Source organism: Chelonia mydas, chromosome 24 (assembly GCF_015237465.2).
Source record: "Chelonia mydas isolate rCheMyd1 chromosome 24, rCheMyd1.pri.v2, whole genome shotgun sequence".
NCBI lineage: Eukaryota > Metazoa > Chordata > Testudines > Cheloniidae > Chelonia > Chelonia mydas.
Genome location: NC_051264.2, coordinates 16776656 through 16799039, shown reverse-complemented (window position 1 = coordinate 16799039; position 22384 = coordinate 16776656). Strand labels below are relative to the sequence as shown.

At 50.7% G+C, this 22384-nt stretch overlaps 2 protein-coding genes and 2 pseudogenes across 8 annotated transcripts; all 4 read right to left on the bottom strand.

The window, feature by feature from the left end:
- LOC102937395 overlaps positions 1–22384 on the bottom strand; it is a 54540-nt pseudogene that overhangs the window by 7626 nt on the left and 24530 nt on the right.
- LOC102936024 lies at positions 100–4486 on the bottom strand (annotated as a pseudogene).
- LOC102936258 (probable G-protein coupled receptor 33) lies at positions 5075–16336 on the bottom strand. 5 transcript variants are annotated; one of them, XM_037883438.2, is made up of 3 exons: positions 15766–15819; positions 15009–15252; positions 5075–6221 (listed from the first exon to the last, which is right to left on the bottom strand). In XM_037883438.2, the coding sequence occupies exons 2-3, from the start codon at positions 15201–15203 to the stop codon at positions 5166–5168; spliced, it is 1251 nt and encodes a 416-aa protein (XP_037739366.1). In that variant the 5' UTR covers positions 15204–15252; positions 15766–15819; the 3' UTR covers positions 5075–5165. The 5 variants fall into 5 exon arrangements, with proteins under 5 accessions (XP_037739366.1, XP_037739364.1, XP_037739368.1 ...); XM_037883436.2 differs by lacking the exon at positions 15009–15252 and having other exon boundaries at positions 15766–16336; XM_037883440.2 differs by lacking the exons at positions 15009–15252; positions 15766–15819 and adding an exon at positions 9112–10623.
- Positions 16737–22170, bottom strand: LOC102932106 (probable G-protein coupled receptor 33). Of its 3 annotated transcripts, none has more exons than XM_043535193.1 (2): positions 19901–21072; positions 16737–18332 (listed from the first exon to the last, which is right to left on the bottom strand). In XM_043535193.1, exons 1-2 carry the CDS (start codon positions 20105–20107, stop codon positions 17304–17306), a joined length of 1236 nt encoding a protein of 411 aa, XP_043391128.1. In that variant the 5' UTR covers positions 20108–21072; the 3' UTR covers positions 16737–17303. The 3 variants fall into 3 exon arrangements, with proteins under 3 accessions (XP_043391128.1, XP_037738875.1, XP_043391129.1); XM_037882947.2 differs by lacking the exon at positions 19901–21072 and adding an exon at positions 19145–19811 and having other exon boundaries at positions 16738–18332; XM_043535194.1 differs by lacking the exon at positions 19901–21072 and adding an exon at positions 21382–22170 and having other exon boundaries at positions 16739–18332.

Sequence of the window (22384 nt, the reverse complement as noted above, 5' to 3'; positions counted from 1 at the left end):
GTGTTATCTGTCACAGTTGGCACGTGGTGTTTATAAATTATGTCAGAGCCACCCCACAAAATGTACAGAATCTATGTAATTCAAGCACTGCCCGGGAATAATTATTTATTATTATTCTTTATTTTGGTAGTTCTGGGAGGCCAAATCCTAAGCCAGAATCCCACTGTGCTAGGCACTGTACAAACAGAGTGAAAAGACAGTCCCTGTCCCACAGAGCCCACAATCTAAGGAGATGCATGGGTAGAGACCTGGGGTGGGACACAGCAGACATGAGTTTGTTTCCAGTTGTGCCACTAGAAAGACCGAAGTTTCTACTGGGTGACTTTGGCCAAGTCACTTCCCCACTATGTGTCTCAATTTCCCCATTTATAAAAAAGACTGAAAGACTGCTACTGACCTCCTTGGAAAAGTTCTTTGAGATCTGCTGATGACAAGCATTACAGAAGAGCGTGATATTGCGACTGTAATACACAGACTCTTCTATAATAAAAAAATTTTATATAAAATATAATATAAAATATAAAATCATTTGTATTTTAAACCATTTGGAAATCTAGACCCACGATGAAACATTAAGGAAACAATTTGGAACCTGTTGGATTCTATGTGGTTTGAAAACACTGTAGAATCCAGTGATGTCCTAGATCCAATTGGGAATCTAGAACCCATAGACTTTGAGTTTGAACACACTGAGCGGCTTACAAGAAATGAGATTCCAGAGCCAGCTAGTGACGTTGAATCCAAGAGAGTCAATTAGGTGAGAACACATTGAATGATGTCAAAGAAAGACGATTCTGGAGCTGGTTACTGATCTGGTGCCATTGATGACCCACTGACTTTGAAAAAATTGAGTGACCTAGAACTCATGGAATTCTGGAGAGAGAGCAGGGAATCTAGAATCCAGAACCTGGAACCCAGTGGGATTTAGAACCAGTAGGAATCAAGGAACAAAGGGGATGCAAACTTTTCAATTCTCCCTCAGTCTGAGCATCTTCAGGCCATAACCTGTTTTGTGTTCTCGACCTCTGACCCCTGTCTTCCACTAGACTCAGAGACACTGCTGCCAAGGTCATCGACAAAAGCTGCTTTGATGAGAGTGAGAAGAGGCATCCTGAAGACCAGCCAGAACTTCTCCCCCACAAAGAGGTAGAGGACGGGGTTGAAACCAGCATTGAAGCAGGACATGAAGATGTGAGTGACAAAGAGGGCACCTGATGCTGACTCTGGCACCTTCTTCTTGTAGACCTTCATACCATGGTGGAGGTGGTAGGGCAGCCAGCCGAGGAAGAAGGAAACCACCACGGTCACCATGACTTTGAAGGGCTTCCCAGTCCATGCCAGCTTCTTCTCCTTCATCTTCAGCCCCACACAGATATAGCATCCCGTGATGGTGCAGAAGGGCAGCAGGAAGCCCAGCAAGAACCGGACTATGAAGACAGCCTGGTGGACCCATCTGCCCAGGTCCTGCATCTCGGCTCCATTCCAGTTTCCAGAGAGAGCATAATTATTGGTGCAGGTGGTTCTGCCCCCGTCCACCACCCGGGTCTCCCGGAAAGCCAGGTAGGGAGCGCTGACACAGAAGGAGGCCAGCCACATGCCCACAACCAGCTTCCCAGCCCGGGGCATGGTGCGGTGATTCCGGCACCAGATGGGGTGGTGAGTGAGGGTGTAGCAGTCCAGGCTGATGAGTGTGAGAAGGAAGACAGAGGAGAACATGACCACAGAGATGCAAGTATTGAGGATCTTGCACATGGCTATTCCGAAGACTCAGTGGAAACCCATGAGGACGGAGACAATAAAGAAGGGGATCAGCAGGGTGAGAAGGAGGTGAGAGGAGACCAGGGAGAGGAACCAGAGCGTGGTCACCGTCCTCCTCATCTTCAGTCCCAGCACCCACAGGTACAGCCCGTTCCCCACCACACCCACCAGGAAGGTAGCAAAGAGCAACACTGCAAAGGCCAGGTGAGCGGAGGTCACAGCTGCTGGGGTCTGGCTGGAATTTGCACCAGCGGTTGGTGGGAGAGTCGTGTTGCCTCGGTCCATGGTGCCCTGGGGAGAGAGAGAAGAGGGGTTGGAAGGGATGACAGAATAGGCGAAAGGAGAAAATGGAAGAGCAGGAATGATGAAATAACAGAGGGGGTTAGGAACACACTATTGGACAGGAGGGATAGCAGACGTACGAGGAGTGCAGAATGAGGACAGTCTGATAGGTCAAATACTCTGCTATGCTGAGAATGCCATGTCGCTGTGATCTGGGTGATGGGCTGGCTCAGAAAGATGGGGAATGGGACACGGGGCATTTTCCCCATAGCAGATGCCAGCTCCAGTACATCTCCAGGGCAGGGACTGGCTGGCTCAGGGAGGCAGGATCGGTGCTGTTGACTTCTAGCACGCGGGAGCTGGTGATGGTGGAAGTGACTGAGCCAAAGTCACCCACATGGCCAGTGGCAGAGCCAGGAATAGTACAAAGGCCTCCTGAGACCCAGCCCTAGTCGCAATCTACCCTGCCTCCCTAGACAGTGAGCTCTCTTGGGAAGGGACTCCCTTTTTCCTCTTCGTTTGTACAGAACCTTGCACAGCAGGGCCCGGGGCCAGGATTGGGGCTTCCAGAACTACCTGAAATAAAATATAGCAAGTAATAATCATTGTTAGAAAGCTTATTCCTTCACTCTCCCACTTCCCTGGTCCTTCTCTCATGAACAGAGAGGAACAATACCCGAAGTCCGAAGGTGCAAACAATTCGATGTTTATTGGGGTGAACTTCCAGCAAGCTTAAATCCAAGTTCCTTTTTCCTTATTTTCGAATCCCAACTTACTTCCTGTTTGCCCCTAATTTATATAGTAATATTCTTAGCTATACCTTCACCAATCATTCTACTGAAATTTACCTAACCAATCCTAACATATTGTAACATAATTAGCTAACCATTTATATCCCACCACCTTAATTAGTTTACACCCAGCAAAATTAATTATACAGCAGACAGAAACAATCACAGAACCAGACAGAGACCGTGCAAATAAACAACAGCAAAGTGGGAACTATAATGACAAAACAATACAGAAGTGAGGATTTCACAACTACATCTCTAAAGACATAAGGGTTTCCCAGCTGTGTCTGTTGATAAGTGAGTTCTTACCAGACAGAAAACTATCAACCTAAATTTCCATTTACATCTTCTAGGCTCTTCCCTTTCTCTGGAGGTGATAGATCGGATCCCCTTCCTAACCGCCCCAGCTTGACTAGTTTGGAATGTGAGGAGGTGACCGGTCGCTTCCCAGCTTGGGGCTGTCCCTGCTGCTTAGCCAAAGAACAGGGCCTCAGACTGTCGCAGGGAGAAAAGGCCCTTACACCGGCAGACAGTGATTTTGATTCTTTCTTTTATACCTCTATAAGGCATTGGTGAGTTTCCTTGCTTGTCAAGTCCCTCTGGAACACAACCAAAGCTTGGATGGGTCATTCAGTCCTGTGTTCAGAGCTGCAGTTTGCAGAGAAGTTACTCCAGAGGTCGGAAGCAGGATTGAAGACAAAATGGAGAAGATGCAGCTGCCTTCTTATATCCTGGGTACATCCTCTGTCCCAGACACAAGTTCCCAGCCTGGGTGTATGGAGAAGCTCTTGGAGTCCCCTGCCAACAGGCATGTTCCTACAAGTCCTGCTGACTCAGAGGCGTACCCCCGGCTTCTCTCAATGTGTTTACCGTACAGCTGATCGAACAGACTAGGCAGTGCTAATGCCAATGTCTGGGGGTTACACCGAGACACACAGCACGAGTTGGAGCTATCAATATACCACACATATTTATAACTCATAATTCAAAGATGACACATACATATAAACAAGCTTACCATATTTAGCAAATCATTCCTTTTCCACTGATACCTTCCATGGCATATGTGGTCTGATTCATGCAAATTTGTAATATCGGTATCCATAATATTAGAAGTGATCACCCACATTCCATACAGCACCTCAGTTACTAGCTTGGACGTTACCTCTTCACCACCCTGAATGTTCACGGGCAGGGGGTTTCTTTGGAGCCGCTCTTCGTTCTGCGGGCTTGCTCTGCTACTTTGCCCCTACTGTTCCTCACACCTTCTTGTTAACTGTTTGAAATGAGCCACCCTGATTACCACTACAAAAGTGCCATTGATGACCCATTGAGTTTGAAAAAATTGAGGGACCTAGAATGTGTGGACTGCTGGAGAGAGCAGGGAATCTAGAATCCAGGGACACTGCAGGGTGTTTGAATAGTGAGATACCTGGAACCCATTAGTATTTAGAACGATCAGGGATCTGGAAACAAATGGGATGCCAAGTTTTCAACTCTCCCTAAGGCTGGGCATCTTCAGGCCATAACCTGTTGTCATAAATATAAAGGGAAGGGTAAACACCTTTAAAATCCCTCCTGGCCAGAGGAAAAATCCTCTCACCTGTAAAGGGTTAAGAAGCTAGGATAACCTCTCTGGGACCTGACCACAATGACTAATGAGGAGACAAGATACTTTCAAGAGCTGGGGGGGAGGAAGAAACAAATCCTCTTTCTGTCTGTGTGATGCTTTTGCCAGGGACAGAACAAGAATGGAGTCTTAGAACTTAGTAAGTAATCTAGCTAGATATGCGTTAGATTCTGTTTTCTTTAAATGGCTGAGAAAATAAGCTGTGCTGAATGGAATGGATATTCCTGTTTTTGTTTCTTTTTGTAACTTAAGGTTTTGCCCAGAGGGATTCTCTCTGTTTTGAATCTAATTACCCTGTAAGGTATTTACCATCCTGATTCTACAGAGGTGATTCTTTTTTACCGGTGATTCTTTTTTACTTTTTCTTCTATTAAAATTCTTCTTTTAAGAAACTGAATGTTTTTTCATTGTTCTTAAGATTCAGAGGTTTGGGTCTGTGTTCACCTATGCAAATTGGTGGGGATTTTTATCAAACCTTCCCCAGAAAGGCGGGGGGGGGTAACATTTGGGAGGATTTTTGGGGGGGAAAGACGTTTCCAAATGGACTCTTTCCTAATAATAATAATAATACCTGTTAAACGTTTGGTGGTGGCAGCGAAAGTCCAAGGGCAAAAGGTAAAATAGTTTGTACCTTGGGGAAGTTTTAACCTAAGCTGGTAAAAGTAAGCTTAGGAAGTTTTCATGCAGGTCTCCATATCTGTACCCTAGAGTTCAGAGTGGGGAAGGAACCTTAACACCTGTTGTGCGTTCTCATATCTTCCACTAGACTCGGAGGCACTGCTGCCGAGATCATCGACAAAAGCCGCTTTGACCAGAGTGAGAAAAGATGTCCTGAAGACCTGCCAGAACTTCTCTCCCACAAACAGATAGAGGATGGGGGTGAAGCAGGCATTGAAGCAGGACGTGAAGGTGTAAATGACCAAGAGGGTGCCCATCACTGACTCTGGCACCTCCTTCTTGTAGAGCTTCAAGCCATGGTAGAGGTGGTAGGGCAGCCAGCCAAGAAAGAAGGAAACCATCGCGGCCACCATGACTTTGAAGGGCTTCCCAGCCCACATCAGCTTCTTCTCCTTCATCTTCAGCCCAACATGGACATAGCATCCCGTGATGGTGCAGAAGGGCAGCAGGAAGCCCAGCAGGAACCGGACTGTGAAGACAGCCACGTGGACCCGTCTCCCCAGCCCCTGTGGCTCGGCTCCATTCCAGTCTCTGGAGAGGGCGTAATTGTTAATGCAGATGATTCTGTCCCCGTCCAACACCCGGGTCTCCCGGAAAGCCAGGTAGGGAGTGCTGATACAGAAGGAGGCCAGCCACACGCCCATAACCATCTTCCCAGCCCGGGGCAGGGTGCGGTGATTCCGGCACCAGATGGGGTGGTGAGTGAGGGTGTAGCGGTCCAGGCTGATGACTGTGAGAATGAAGACAGAGGAGAACATGCCCAGAGAGATGCAGGTATTGAGGATCTTGCACATGGCTGTGCCGAAGACCCAGTGGAAACCCATGACGAGGGAGACGATGAAGAAGGGGATCAGCAGGGTGAAGAGGAGATAGGAGGAGACCAGGGAGAGGAACAAGAGCGTGGTCACCGTCCTCCTCATCTTCAGTCCTAGCACCCACAGGTACAGCCCGTTCCCCACCACACCCACCAGGAAGGTGGCAAAGAGCAACACTGCAGAGGCCAGGTGAGCGGAGCTCGCAGCTGCTGGGGTCTGGCTGGAATTTTCCCCAGTGGTTGGTGGGAGAGTCGTGTCCATGGTACCCTGGGGAGAGACAGAAGAGGGGTTGGAAGGGATGACAATAGACAGGAAATTGGACAGTGGAAGAGGAGGAGTGAAGAAATAACAGAGGGGGTTAGGAACACACTATTGGACAGGACATAGTTCGGTACGCTCTGGTCCTCCAGAATATCCAGGCTGGGTATTCTCAGCAACTGGGCTATAGCCGGTGGAACTCCCTGCTACAAGGCAGAACTATGGGCCGCAGAGGAGGAAAAGAGGGATAGCAGACTGGGGAGGAGTGGGGAAAGGGGACAATCTGGTAGGTCAAATACACAGCGAAGCTGAGAATATCACATTGCTGTGATCTTGATGACGGGCTGGCTCAGAGCGGTGGGGAATAGGACACAGGGCCTTTCCTCCCTAGCAATCACCAGCTCCAACCTGTCTCCAGGGCAGGGACTAGCTGGCTCAGGGAGGCAGGGATCGGTGCTGTTGACTCCTAGCATGCAGGACCTGGTGATGGTGGAAGTCACTGCTACAAGCTGGAAAAAGCCGCCCCACTCCCAACCTTCTGTGCTCATCTGCCTGTCACAGGAATTCATGCTACACCCTGACTTGTGAGAGTGGGCAGGGTCCTTCTCATCCTCATTATAACACAGGAAGCCTCAATCCACTGACCTACTTCTCTGCCCCCCGCCTTGCTGCCAGCCCTGCACAATGTATTCTATCCTAAATGACTCTCTTGGATTCTGCTGGCTCTGGAATCTCATTTCTTGTAAGCCTCTCAATGTGTTCAAACTCAAAGTCTATGGGTTCTAGATTCCCAACTGGATCTAGAACCTCAGGGTCCTTACCTCTACCTGGGACAGCGCCCCCCATGGCCTTGTTAGATTGGAGTTCTTTCTCCTCTGCAGAATGGCCTAATGGTTAAAGAAGGGGGGGTGGGAGCTGGGACTCCTGAGTTCTATTCTCGGCTCTTAGAATGGGGTGCAGGGATGGGGGTCAGAACTCCTGAGCTATGGGAGGGATGTGGGGCCCGTTGTCTTAGAGCTTCATAAGTGGAAAACATCTCATCAGATTAAATGTGAAAAGGAGAGAAAAATTCACCCATTTCAGAGATCTCACCTCCTACTTCTGTTTGTTGAATGCTCCAGGTTAACCCCAGTGCTACCCAGTGGCAGGGAGTTTATTGGGCTAACCCCACTGACACCCAGTGGCAGGGAGTTTCACAGCCTAACCCTGCTCATACCCAGTGGCAGGGAGTCCTCCTGGTTTTCTTTGACAGTGGCAAATTTCTGTGGCTTCTAGGTGGTTTTAGAAAGGAAATTTCCCTTCAGACCCAACGAGGGGCCTCTGCCTATCGTCTCGACTCACCTGGGGAATGCAGGACCCAGCGCAGAGAGAAACTTCGATCGTGTGTGTTTGCCCAGCAAAGCGTACGTGACTCTGTCCCCAGCATGCCTGAGCCCTCCCCTGTGTGTTGAGTTCACTCCCCTTAACTCTGTGTCTTCTACATGCTCCACCCCCACCTACTCCCTGAGATCCACAAGCTGCAAACCGTGAATGGAAATGATCATCCATCACTATCTTAGCAGCGAAATCACCTAAGCAACAGCCATTGCTTTAAAACTGGCCCCCACTTCCTCCCAGAGCCTGGCATAGAAGGCAGGAGTCCTGGCTCCCAGCCCCCCGGGCTGTAATGAACTAGATGCTTGGCCAGAAGCTCATCTATTGAGGCGTGCCCCTGGGAAGAGGAAGGGCCTGTATTTTGCACAAGTCCTTTCCTGATACGGGCTGCACCACGATCCAGAGATAACCCAGCGCTGTTAGCTCAGAACAAATGCTGAGTCACAAATGATACAACTCCCAGCCGAGGAGTGGGGGCGTCTAGTGGTTTGGAGTGGGGGCGGGGGGCACTGGGAGATCGGACTCCTGGGTTCTGTCCTCGGTTCTTGGATGGGGGGCGGTCTAGTGGTTTGGAGTGGGGGCAGGGGGCACTGGGAGATCGGACTCTGGGTTCTGTACTCGGTTCTTTGACGGGGGTGGGGTCTAGTGGTTAGAGCAGGTCAATATTCATGAGGGGTCCTGTGTTATCTGCATGTTCTGGGTACGTCCCTGGGTGAGACAACTCCTGTGAAATGCGGCCCCTTCCTGTTCTAGATTAAATCTCAGTCACACCCAGCCCCCCCCGGGGTGTTCGATACACAGGCCCCATCCTCGGAGCTGGGACCCTGAGACCCCCCGACGGGAACCCAACGCTACTGGGAAAGCATCCCCCAACAGCATGGTACACAAGACCAAGATTGAATTCTGAGGGGAGTGGGATCTAATAGCGAGAGCGGGAGACTGGGAGCCAGGACTCCTGGGTTCTATCCCCAGTTCTGGGTGAAGAGTGGGATCTAGTGAGCTGGAACGGGGAGAGTGGGGTGGGAGCCAGGACTCTGGGGTTCTATCCATGGCTCTGGGAGGGGATAGGGTCCAGTGTGAAAGATCAGGGAACAATTCTGTCTCTCTCTCCCTCTTCTCCAATCCGCTTTGTGTTCTTCCCACACCTCCTTAGGGTCTCACAGCCCCTCTGCCTTCCCAGCCCTGCACAGCACCTCCGCCTTTCCATCCGGCCCGCCCCATCATGGCCCCTCCACATTCCCACCCAGCCCGGTCCCTCACGGCCCCTCCGCCTTCCCAGGCAGCCCAGCCCCTCACTACTCCTCCACCTTACCAGGCAGCCCAGCCCCTCACTACTCCTCCACCTTCCTAGCTAGCCCAGCAGCCAATGGGAGCAACCCCCAGCTGCTCGGGAAGGGAAGTCAAGTTGCAACTCCGTGTGGCACCCCCTGGTCCGGGTGGCAGGCTGTGGGCTCTGCCTGTGAGTTCCGGAGCTGAGGTTGAGGATGATGGTGACCTTCCTTTTCTCCTTCCATCTGGTGCTCACCTACCTGCTCACATCCTGCTTTATAACTCTGCTCGCGTCTACCTCTGTCTGGGTTTCCACTGGGTCTTCGGCATGGCCATGTATGAACTCAATGCCTGCCTCTCCCTGGGCATGTTCTCTGCATCTTCCTCCTCACCCTCACCAGCCTGGACCACTGCACTCTCCCCTGCCGCCCTGTTGGGTCCCAGAATCACCCCAGCGTGGCCCAGGTCAGGAAGCTGTTTGCAGCTGGTCTCCTTCACCCTCAGTGCTCCCTAACTGGGTTTCCGGGAGCTCCTGGAGATGGACGGATCAGGGTTGTCGGCATGAATAGTTACACCTTCTCTGGAGAGGGGGACAGAGCCGAGACCAGGCCTGGAGGACACGTTCTGTTCAGGGTGCAGTTCCTGATAGGCTTCCTGCTGCCCCTCTGCACAAACATGGGATGCCATGGCTGGACGGGGCTGTAGATGAAAAAGAGCGGGCTGGCGCGGAGCAGGAAGCCTTTCAAAGTCATGGTAACTGCCGTGGTGTCATTCTTTGTCTGCTGGCTGCCCTACCACCTCTGCCACGGCCTGCTGCTCTACGAGAATGCGTTGCTGGTGTCATTCACGAGCACCTTCCTGCTTATTTACACCCTCCTGACGTGTTTCAACACTTGCTGTATCCCCGTCCTCTACATCTTTGTGGGGGAGATGTTCTGGCAGGTGCTCAGGATGTCCCTCATGACTCTGGTCAAGGCAGCTTTCATTGATGATCTCGGCAGTGAAGCACCTGAGCCCAGTGGGAAACAAGGGACAGAAGTTGAGGGACCAGAACTGGAGATGGACTGAAAGTGCCTGGAGTAAGAGAACATTGGAAACTTGTCATCCCACCTGTTCCTTCATCCCTGATTGAACTAAAACGTGATGGGTTCCTGGTATTTCAATATTTTTAAACCGAGCAGTGTCCTTGGGATTCCAGGTTCCTTGTCATCTTCAGAATCCCATGTGTTCTAGTTCTCTCAATCTTTTCAACATCAATAGGTCTTTAAAGAATCTAGATTATTATCCACCTCGTGAACCTCATTTGTTCTTGGTCTTTCTATGTTGTGAAACTCAGTGTGTGTTCAGGGGTTCCAGATCACTAGCTGGTTCCAGAATCTCATTTGTTTTAGGTCTCTCAATGTGTTCGAACCTAACTGGTTCTCATGGGATCTGCATCATTGGCTGGCTCTGGAATCTTTGTTTTATGTCTGTCATTGTGTTCACACTCAATAGGGTCTGTGAGTTCCAGATTCGTGACTGGTTCTAGGACCCAAGTGGATTTTAGAGTGTTTTCAAACCATATAGAAGCCAAGAGGTTCCAGATTCTTTGCTGGATCTAAAAATCTCATAGGGGTTCTAGATTTCCTAATGGTTTAAAATCTATTTGGCGTAGTGTATTATAGGAGAATCTGTGTATTATAATAGCATTATCTAGCTCTTTTCTAGTGCATGTCCTCAGTAGTTCTCAAAGTATTTTACCAAGGAGGTCAGTAGCAGTCTCCTGGTTACTATAAATGGGGAAACTGAGGCACAGAGTGTGGAAGTGACTGGGCCAAAGTCACCCGGATGGCCAGTGGCAGAGCCAGGAATAGTACCAAGGCCTCCTGAGGCCTAGACAGTGAGCTCTCTTGGGAAGGGACTCCCTTTTTGCTCTTTGTTTGTACAGAACCTTGCACAGCAGGGCCTGGGGCCAGGACTGGGGCTTCCAGAGCTACCTGAAATAAAATATAGTAAGTAATAATCGTTGTTAGAGAGCTTATTCCTTCACTCTCCCACTTCCCTGGTCCTTCTCTCATGAACAGAGAGGAACAATACCCGAAGTCCGAAGGTGCAAACAATTCGATGTCTATTGGGGTGAACTTCCAGCAAGCTTAAATCCAAGTTCCTTTTTCCTTATTTTCGAATCCCAACTTACTTCCTGTTTGCCCCTAATTTATATAGTAATATTCTTAGCTATACCTTCACCAATCATTCTACTAACATATTGTAACATGATTAGCTAACCAATTATATCCCACCACAATAATTAGATTACACCCAGCAAAATTAATTATACAGCAGACAGAAACAATCACAGAACCAGACAGAGACCGTGCAAATAAACAACAGCAAAGTGGGAACTATAATGACAAAACAATACAGAAGTGAGGATTTCACAACTACATCTCTAAAGACATAAGGGTTTCCCAGCTGTGTCTGTTGATAAGTGAGTTCTTACCAGACAGAAAACTATCAACCTAAATTTCCTTTTACATCTTCTAGGCTCTTCCCTTTCTCTGGAGGTGATAGATCGGATCCCCTTCCGAACAGCCCCAGCTTGACTAGTTTGGAATGTGAGGAGGTGGCCGGTCGCTTCCCAGCTTGGGGCTGTCCCTGCTGCTTAGCCAAAGGCCTTAGCCTAAGCACAGGGCCTCAGACTGTCGCAGGGAGAAAAGGCCCTTACACCGGCAGACAGTGATTTTGATTCTTTCTTTTATACCTCTATAAGGCATTGGTGAGTTTCCTTGCTTGTCAAGTCCCTCTGGAACACAACCAAAGCTTGGATGGGTCATTCAGTCCTGTGTTCAGAGCTGCAGTTTGCAGAGAAGTTACTCCAGAGGTCGGAAGCAGGATTGAAGACAAAATGGAGAAGATGCAGCTGCCTTCTTATATCCTGGGTACATCCTCTGTCCCAAACACAAGTTCCCAGCCTGGGGGTATGGAGAAGCTCTCGGAGTCCCCTGCCAACAGGCATGTTCCTACAAGTCCTGCTGACTCAGAGGCGTACCCCCGGCTTCTCTCAATGTGTTTACCGTACAGCGGATTGAACGGACTAGACGGTGCTAATGCCAATGTCTGGGGGTTACACCAAGACACACAGCACGAGTTGGAGCTATCAATATACCACACATATTTATAACTCATAATTCAAAGATGACACATACATATAAACAAGCTTACCATATTTAGAAAATCATTCCTTTTCCACTGATACCTTCCATGGCATCTGTGGTCTGATTCATGCAAATTTGTAATATCGGTATCCATAATATTAGAAGTGATCACCCACATTCCATATAGCACCTCAGTTACTAGCTTGGACGTTACCTCTTCACCACCCTGAATGTTCACGGGCAGGGGGTTTCTTTGGAGCCGCTCTTCATTCTGCGGGCTTGCTCTCCTTACCAGCTGCTGTTAAGCTAAGCCAGAGATTCCTCACACGAAATATCCCAGTGAGCGTGTCACGTGGTGTTTGTAAATTATGTCTGAGTTGCCCCACAAAACTCACAGAATTTATGTAGTTCAAGGAATGCCTGGGAATGATTAATTATTATTATTTTTTATTTCGGTACAGCTGGGAGCCCCAGTTCTGGCCCAGGACCCCACTGTGCTAGTCGTTATACAATCACAGAGCAAAAAGACAGTCCCTGTCCCCCAGAGCTCACAATCTAAGGAGATGCATGGATAGAGACCTGGGGTGGGACACAGCAGGCATGGATTTCTTCCCGGTTGTGCCACTGGATGGACCGAAGGTTCTACTGGGTGACCTTGGCCAAGAAACTTCCCCACTCTGTGTCTCAGTTTCCTCATTTGTAAAAACTGGAAGAGTGCTACTGATCTCCTTGCTAAAGTTCTTTGAGATCTACTGATTAGAAGTACTGGAGAAGAGCTAGATGCCGCTATTGTAATATACAGACTCTTCTAAATTATAGGTTTCAGAGTGGTAGCCGTGTTAGTCTGTATTAGCAAAAACAACGAGGAGTACTTGTGGCACCTGGAAGACTAACAAATATATTTGGTCATAAGCTTTCGTGGGCTAAAACCCACTTCATCAGGTGCAGGGAGTGTAAAAAAAAATGGGAAGATATATTTCTTGTAGTGACTCATCCACTCCCAGTCTTTATTCAGGCCTAATGTGATGGTGAACATCTGCACATCTACCAATGTGATATATGCCATCATGTGCCAGCAATGCCCCTCTGCCATGTACATTGGCCAAACTAGACAGTCTCTACGCAAAAGAATAAACTGGACACAAATCACATGTCAAGAATTCTAACATTCAAAAACCAGCAAGCCTCCCTGGACACTCAATAAGAGATTTAAAAGTGGCAATCCTTCAACAAAAAAACTTCAAAAAAAGACTTCAACGAGAAACTGCAGAACTGGAATTAATTTGCAAACTGGACACCATCACACTAGGCCTGAATAAAGACTGGGAGTGGATGAGTCACTACAAGAACTTAAAAAAACCAGAAAACTAATTTCCCCATGCTAATTTGCCCCTACTGTTCCTCACACCTTCTTGTTAACTGTTTGAAATGAGCCACCCTGATTACCACTACAAAAGTGCCATTGATGACCCATTGAGTTTGAAAAAATTGAGGGACCTAGAATGTATGGAGTGCTGGAGAGAGCAGGGAATCTAGAATCCAGGGACACTGCAGGGTGTTTGAATAGTGAGATACCTGGAACCCATTAGGATTTAGAACGATCAGGGATCTAGAAACAAATGGGATGCCAAGTTTTCAACTCTCCCTAAGGCTGGGCATCTTCAGGCCATAACCTGTTGTCATAAATATAAAGGGAAGGGTAAACACCTTTAAAATCCCTCCTGGCCAGAGGAAAAATCCTCTCACCTGTAAAGGGTTAAGAAGCTAGGATAACCTCGCTGGCACCTGACCACAATGACCAATGAGGAGAAAAGATACTTTCAAAAGCTGGGGGGAGGGAGAAACAAAGCCTCTCTCTGTCTGTGTAATGCTTTTGCCGGGGACAGAACAAGAATGGAGTCTTAGAACTTAGTAAGTAATCTAGCTAGATATGCGTTAGATTCTATTTTCTTTAAATGGCTGAGAAAATAAGCTGTGCAGAATGGAATGGATATTCCTGTTTTTGTGTCTTTTTGTAACTTAAGGTTTTGCCCAGAGGGATTCTCTCTGTTTTGAATCTAATTACCCTGTAAGGTATTTACCATCCTGATTCTACAGAGGTGATGCTTTTTTACCGGTGATTCTTTTTTACTTTTTCTTCTATTAAAATTCTTCTTTTAAGAAACTGAATGTTTTTTCATTGTTCTTAAGATTCAAGGGTTTGGGTCTGTGTTCACCTACGCAAATTGGTGAGGATTTTTATCAACCATCCCGTGATGGTGCAGAAGGGCAGCAGGAAGCCCAGCAGGAACCGGACTGTGAAGACAGCCACGTGGACCCGTCTCCCCAGCCCCTGTGGCTCGGCTCCATTCCAGTCTCTGGAGAGGGCGTAATTGTTAATGCAGATGATTCTGCCCCCGTCCAACACCCGGGTCTCCCGGAAAGCCAGGTAGGGAGTGCTGATACAGAAGGAGGCCAGCCACACGCCCACAACCAGCTTCCTAGACCGGGGCACGGTGCGGTGATTCCGGCTCCAGATGGGGTGGTGAGTGAGGGTGTAGCGGTCCAGGCTGATGAGTGTGAGAATGAAGACAGAGGAGAACATGCCCAGAGAGATGCAGGTATTGAGGATCTTGCACATGACTGTGCCGAAAACCCAGAGGCAGGGATCGGTGCTGTTGACTCCTAGCATGCAGGACCTGGTGATGGTGGAAGTCAGTGCTACAAACTGGAAAAAGCCGCCCCACTCCCAACCTTCTGTGCTCATCTGCCTGTCACAGGAATTCATGCTACACCCTGACTTGTGAGAGTGAGCAGGGTCCTTCTCATCCTCATTATAACACAGGAAGCCTCAATCCACTGACCTACTTCTCTGCCCCCCGCCTTGCTGCCAGCCCTGCACAATGTATTCTATCCTAAATGACTCTCTTGGATTCTGCTGGCTCTGGAATCTCATTTCTTGTAAGCCTCTCAATGTGTTCAAACTCAAAGTCTATGGGTTCTAGATTCCCAACTGGATCTAGAACCTCAGGGTCCTTACCTCTACCTGGGACAGCGCCCCCCATGGCCTTGTTAGACTGGAGTTCTTTCTCCTCTCCAGAGAAGAGCAATTCCTGATAGGCTTCCTGCTTCCCCTCTGCACAAACGTGGGATGCCATGGCTGGACGGGGCTGTAGATGAAGAAGAGGAGGCTGGCGCGGAGCAGGAAGCCTTTCAAAGTCATGGTAACTGCCATGGTGTCATTCTTTGTCTGCTGGCTGCCCTACCACCTCTGCCATGGCCCGCTGCTCTACGAGAATGCGTTGCTGGTGTCATTCACGAGCACCTTCCTGCTCTCCATGGCCTAATGGTTAAAGAAGGGGGGGTGGGATCTGGGACTCCTGAGTTCTATTCTCGGCTCTTAGAATGGGGTGCAAGGATGGGGGTCAGAACTCCTGAGCTGTGGGAGGGATGTGGGGTCCGTTGTCTTAGAGCTTCATAAGTGGGAAACATCTCATCAGATTAAATGTGAAAAGGAGAGAAAAATTCACCCATGTCAGAGATCTCACCTCCTACTTCTGTCTGTTGAATGCTCCAGGTTAACCCCAGTGCGACCCAGTGGCAGGGAGTTTATTGGGCTAACCCCACTGACACCCAGTGGCAGGGAGTTTCACAGCCTAACCCTGCTCATACCCAGTGGCAGGGAGTCCTCCTGGTTTTCCTTGACAGTGGCAAATTTCTGTGGCTTCTAGGTGGTTTTAGAAAGGAAATTTCCCTTCAGACCCAACGAGGGGCCTCTGCCTATCGTCTCGACTCACCTGGGAAACGCAGGACCCAGCGCAGAGAGAAACTTCGATCGTGTGTGTTTGCCCAGCAAAGCGTACGTGACTCTGTCCCCAGCACGCCGGAGCCCTCCCCTGTGTGTTGAGTTCACTCCCCTTAACTCTGTGTCTTCTACATGCTCCACCCCCACCTACTCCCTGAGATCCACAAGCTGCAAACCGTGAACGGAAATGATCATCCATCACTGTCTTAGCAGCGAAATCACCTAAGCAACAGCCATTGCTTTAAAACTGGCCCCCACTTCCTCCCAGAGCCTGGCATAGAAGGCAGGAGTCCTGGCTCCCAGCCCCCCTGCTGTAATGAACTAGATGCTTGGCCAGAAGCTCTTCTATTGAGGCGTGCCCCTGTGAAGAGGAAGGGCCTGTATTTTGCACAAGTCCTTTCCTGATACGGGCTGCACCACGATCCAGAGATAATCCAGCCGCTTTAGCTCAGAACAAGCGCTGAGTCACAAATGATGCAACTCCCAGCCGAGGAGTGGGGGGGTCTAGTGGTTTGGAGTGGGGGCGGGGGGCACTGGGAGATCGGACTCCTGGGTTCTGTCCTCGGTTCTTGGATGGGGGGGGGTCTAGTGGTTTGGAGTGGGGGCAGGGGGCACTGGGAGATCGGACTCTGGGTTCTGTGCTCGATTCTTTGACAGGGGTGGGGTCTAGTGGTTAGAGCAGGTCAATATTCATGAGGGGTCCTGTGTTATCTGCATGTTCTGAGTACGTCCCTGGGTGAGACAACTCCTGTGAAATGCGGCCCCTTCCTGTTCTAGATTAAATCTCAGTCACACCCAGCCCCCCTTCCCGGGGTGTTCGTTACACAGGCCCCATCCTCGGAGCTGGGACCCTGAGACCCCCCGACGGGAACCCAACGCTACTGGGAAAGCATCCCCCAATAGCATGGTGCACAAGACCACGATTGAATTCTGAGTCTTAGCCTTCCATGGCATCTGTGGTCTGATTCATGCAAATGTGTAATATCGGTATCCATAATATTAGAAGTGATCACCCACATTCCATACAGCACCTCAGTTACTAGCTTGGACGTTACCTCTTCACCACCCTGAATGTTCACGGGCAGGGGGTTTCTTTGGAGCCGCTCTTCGTTCTGCGGGCTTGCTCTCCTTACCAGCTGCTGTTAAGCTAAGCCAGAGATTCCCCACACGAAATATCCCAGTGAGCGTGTCACGTGGTGTTTGTAAATTATGTCTGAGTTGCCCCACAAAACTCACAGAATTTATGTAGTTCAAGGAATGCCTGGGAATGATTATTTATTATTATTTTTTATTTCGGTACAGCTGGGAGCCCCAGTTCTGGCCCACGACCCCAATGTGCTAGTCATTATACAATCACAGAGCAAAAAGACCGGTTTAATGTTTGGTGGTGGCAGCGAAAGTCCAAGGGCAAAAGGTAAAATAGTTTGTACCTTGGGGAAGTTTTAACCTCGGCTGGTACAAGTAAGCTTAGGAAGTTTTCATGCAGGTCTCCATATCTGTACCCTCGAATTTAGAGTGGGGAAGGAACCTTCACACCTGTTGTGCGTTCTCATATCTTCCACGAGACTCGGAGGCACTGCTGCCGAGATCGTCGACAAAAGCCGCTTTGACCAGAGTGAGAAAAGACGTCCTGAAGACCTGCCAGAACTTCTCTCCCACAAAGAGATAGAGGATGGGGCTGAAGCAGGCATTGAAGCAGGACGTGAAGGTGTAAATGACCAAGAGGGTGCCCATCACTGACTCTGGCACCTCCTTCTTGGAGAGCTTCAAGCCGTGGTAGAGGTGGTAGGGCAGCCAGCCAAGAAAGAAGGAAACCATCACAGCCACCATGACTTTGGAGGGCTTCCCAGCCCACGTCAGCTTCTTCTCCTTCAGCTTCAGCGCCACGCGGACATAGCATCCCGTGATGGTGCAGAAGGGCAGCAGGAAGCCCAGCAGGAACCGGACTGTGAAGACAGCCACGTGGACCCGTCTCCCCAGCCCCTGTGGCTCGGCTCCATTCCAGTCTCTGGAGAGGGCGTAATTGTTAATGCAGATGATTCTGCCCCCGTCCACCACCCGGGTCTCCCGGAAAGCCAGGTAGGGAGTGCTGATACAGAAGGAGGCCAGCCACACGCCCACAACCAGCTTCCTAGCCCGGGGCACGGTGCGGTGAATCCAGCTCCAGATGGGGTGGTGAGTGAGGGTGTAGCGGTCCAGGCTGATGAGTGTGAGAATGAAGACAGAGGAGAACATGCCCAGAGAGATGCAGGTATTGAGGATCTTGCACATGGCTGTGCCGAAAACCCAGTCTAAATCCATGATGAGGGAGACGATGAAGAAGGGGATCAGCAGGGTGAGAAGGAGGTGCGAGGAGACCAGGGAGAGGAACCAGACTGTGTTCACCGTCCTCCCCATCTTCAGTCCTAGCACCCACAGGTACAGCCCGTTCCCCACCACACCCACCAGGAAGGTGGCGAAGAGCAACATTGCAGAGGCCAGGTGAGCGGAGCTCGCAGCTGCTGGGGTATGGCTGGAATTTTCCCCAGTGGTTGGTGGGAGAGTCGTGTCCATGGTACCCTGGGGAGAGACAGAAGAGGGGTTGGAAGGGATGACAATAGACAGGAAATGGGACAGTGGAAGAGGAGGAGTGAAGAAATAACAGAGGGGATTAGGAACACACTATTGGACAGGACATAGTTCGGTACGCTCTGGTCCTCCAGAATATCCAGGCTGGGTATTCTCAGCAACTGGGCTATAGCCGGTGGAACTCCCTGCTACAAGGCAGAACTATGGGCCGCAGAGGAGGAAAGGAGGGATAGCAGACTTGGAAGGAGTGGGGAAAGGGGACAATCTGGTAGGTCAAATACACAGCGAAGCTGAGAATACCACATTGCTGTGATCTTGATGACGGGCTGGCTCAGAGCGGTGGGGAATAGGACACAGGGCCTTTCCTCCCTAGCAATCGCCAGCTCCAACCTGTCTCCAGGGCAGGGACTAGCTGGCTCAGGGAGGCAGGGATGGGTGCTGTTGACTCCTAGCATGCAGAACCTGGTGATGGTGGAAGTCACTGCTACAAGCTGGAAAAAGCCGCCCCACTCCCAACCTTCTGTGCTCATCTGCCTGTCACAGGAATTCATGCTACCCCCTGACTTGTGAGAGTGGGCAGGGTCCTTCTCATCCTCATTATAACACAGGAAGCCTCAATCCACTGACCTACTTCTCTGCCCCCCGCCTTGCTGCCAGCCCTGCACAATGTATTCTATCCTAAATGACTCTCTTGGATTCTGCTGGCTCTGGAATCTCATTTCTTGTAAGCCTCTCAATGTGTTCAAACTCAAAGTCTACGGGTTCTAGATTCCCAACTGGATCTAGAACCTCAGGGTCCTTACCTCTACCTGGGACAGCGCCCCCCATGGCCTTGTTAGACTGGAGTTCTTTCTCCTCTCCAGAGAAGAGCAATTCCTGATAGGCTTCCTGCTTCCCCTCTGCACAAACGTGGGATGCCATGGCTGGACGGGGCTGTAGATGAAGAAGAGGAGGCTGGCGCGGAGCAGGAAGCCTTTCAAAGTCATGGTAACTGCCGTGGTGTCATTCTTTGTCTGCTGGCTGCCCTACCACCTCTGCCATGGCCCACTGCTCTACGAGAATGCGTTGCTGGTGTCATTCACGAGCACCTTCCTGCTCTCCATGGCCTAATGGTTAAAGAAGGGGGGGTGGGAGCTGGGACTCCTGAGTTCTATTCTTGGCTCTTAGAATGGGGTGCAGGGATGGGGGTCAGAACTCCTGAGCTGTGGGAGGGATGTGGGGTCCGTTGTCTTAGAGCTTCATAAGTGGGAAACACCTCATCAGATTAAATGTGAAAAGGAGAGAAAAATTCACCCATGTCAGAGATCTCACCTCCTACTTCCGTCTGTTGAATGCTCCAGGTTAACCCCAGTGCTACCCAGTGGCAGGGAGTTTATTGGGCTAACCCCACTGACACCCAGTGGCAGGGAGTTTCACAGCCTAACCCTGCTCATACCCAGTGGCAGGGAGTCCTCCTGGTTTTCCTTGACAGTGGCAAATTTTGTGGCTTCTAGGTGGTTTTAGAAAGGAAATTTCCCTTCAGACCCAACGAGGGGCCTCTGCCTATCGTCTCGACTCACCTGGGAAATGCAGGACCCAGCGCAGAGAGAAACTTCGATCGTGTGTGTTTGCCCAGGAAAGCGTACGTGACTCTGTCCCCAGCACGCCGGAGCCCTCCCCTGTGTGTTGAGTTCACTCCCCTTAACTCTGTGTCTTCTACATGCTCCACCTCCACCTACTCCCTGAGATCCACAAGCTGCAAACCATGAACGGAAATGATCATCCATCACTGTCTTAGCAGCGAAATCACCTAAGCAACAGCCATTGCTTTAAAACTGGCCCCCACTTCCTCCCAGAGCCTGGCATAGAAGGCAGGAGTCCTGGCTCCCAGCCCCCCTGCTGTAATGAACTAGATGCTTGGCCAGAAGCTCTTCTATTGAGGCGTGCCCCTGAGAAGAGGAAGGGCCTGTATTTTGCACAAGTCCTTTCCTGATACGGGCTGCACCACGATCCAGAGATAACCCAGCGCTGTTAGCTCAGAACAAATGCTGAGTCACAAATGATACAACTCCCAGCCAAGGAGTGGGGGCGTCTAGTGGTTTGGAGTGGGGGCGGGGGGCACTGGGAGATCGGACTCCTGGGTTCTGTCCTCGGTTCTTGGATGGGGGTGGGGTCTAGTGGTTAGAGCAGGTCAATATTCATGAGGGGTCCTGTGTTATCTGCATGTTCTGGGTACGTCCCTGGGTGAGACAACTCCTGTGAAATGCGGCCCCTTCCTGTTCTAGATTAAATCTCAGTCACACCCAGCCCCCCCCGGGGTGTTCGATACACAGGCCCCATCCTCGGAGCTGGGACCCTGAGACCCCCCGACGGGAACCCAACGCTACTGGGAAAGCATCCCCCAACAGCATGGTACACAAGACCAAGATTGAATTCTGAGGGGAGTGGGATCTAATAGCGAGAGCGGGAGACTGGGAGCCAGGACTCCTGGGTTCTATCCCCAGTTCTGGGTGAAGAGTAGAATCTAGTGAGCTGGAACGGGGAGAGTGGGGTGGGAGCCAGGACTCTGGGGTTCTATCCATGGCTCTGGGAGGGGATAGGGTCCAGTGTGAAAGATCAGGGAACAATTCTGTCTCTCTCTCCCTCTTCTCCAATCCGCTTTGTGTTCTTCCCACACCTCCTTAGGGTCTCACAGCCCCTCTGCCTTCCCAGCCCTGCACAGCACCTCCGCCTTTCCATCCGGCCCGCCCCATCATGGCCCCTCCACATTCCCACCCAGCCCGGTCCCTCACGGCCCCTCCGCCTTCCCAGGCAGCCCAGCCCCTCACTACTCCTCCACCTTCCCAGGCAGCCCAGCCCCTCACTACTCCTCCACCTTCCTAGCTAGCCCAGCAGCCAATGGGAGCAACCCCCAGCTGCTCGGGAAGGGAAGTCAAGTTGCAACTCCGTCTGGCACCCCCTGGTCCGGGTGGCAGGCTGTGGGCTCTGCCTGTGAGTTCCGGAGCTGAGGTTGAGGATGATGGTGACCTTCCTTTTCTCCTTCCATCTGGTGCTCACCTACCTGCTCACATCCTGCTTTATAACTCTGCTCGCGTCTACCTCTGTCTGGGTTTCCACTGGGTCTTCAGCATGGCCATGTATGAACTCAACGCCTGCCTCTCCCTGGGCATGTTCTCTGCATCTTCCTCCTCACCCTCACCAGCCTGGACCACTGCACTCTCCCCTGCCGCCCTGTTGGGTCCCAGAATCACCCCAGCGTGGCCCAGGTCAGGAAGCTGTTTGCAGCTGGTCTCCTTCACCCTCAGTGCTCCCTAACTGGGTTTCCGGGAGCTCCTGGAGATGGACGGATCAGGGTTGTCTGCATGAATAGTTACACCTTCTCTGGAGAGGGGGACAGAGCCGAGTCCAGGCCTGGAGGACACGTTCTGTTCAGGGTGCAGTTCCTGATAGGCTTCCTGCTGCCCCTCTGCACAAACGTGGGATGCCATGGCTGGACGGGGCTGTAGATGAAGAAGAGGGGGCTGGCGCGGAGCAGGAAGCCTTTCAAAGTCATGGTAACTGCCGTGGTGTCATTCTTTGTCTGCTGGCTGCCCTACCACCTCTGCCATGGCCCGCTGCTCTACGAGAATGCGTTGCTGGTGTCATTCACGAGCACCTTCCTGCTCTCCATGGCCTAATGGTTAAAGAAGGGGGGGTGGGAGCTGGGACTCCTGAGTTCTATTCTCGGCTCTTAGAATGGGGTGTAGGGATGGGGGTCAGAACTCCTGAGCTGTGGGAGGGATGTGGGGTCCGTTGTCTTAGAGCTTCATAAGTGGGAAACACCTCATCAGATTAAATGTGAAAAGGAGAGAAAAATTCACCCATTTCAGAGATCTCACCTCCTACTTCCGTCTGTTGAATGCTCCAGGTTAACCCCAGTGCGACCCAGTGGCAGGGAGTTTATTGGGCTAACCCCACTGACACCCAGTGGCAGGGAGTTTCACAGCCTAACCCTGCTCATACCCAGTGGCAGGGAGTCCTCCTGGTTTTCCCTGACAGTGGCAAATTTCTGTGGCTTCTAGGTG

Coding starts and splice junctions, on each gene's coding strand:
- LOC102936258 (XM_037883436.2), bottom strand. CDS start 15,972: ATGGATGATCATTTCCGTTCACGGTTTGCAGCTTGTGGATCTCAGGGA. Junction 6,222..15,765: donor CTGGGTCCTGCGTTTCCCAG/GTGAGTCGAGAC, acceptor GTCTCTCCCCAG/GGTACCATGGACACGACTCT.
- LOC102932106 (XM_043535193.1), bottom strand. CDS start 20,107: ATGGATGATCATTTCCGTTCATGGTTTGCAGCTTGTGGATCTCAGGGA. Junction 18,333..19,900: donor CTGGGTCCTGCATTTCCCAG/GTGAGTCGAGAC, acceptor GTCTCTCCCCAG/GGTACCATGGACACGACTCT.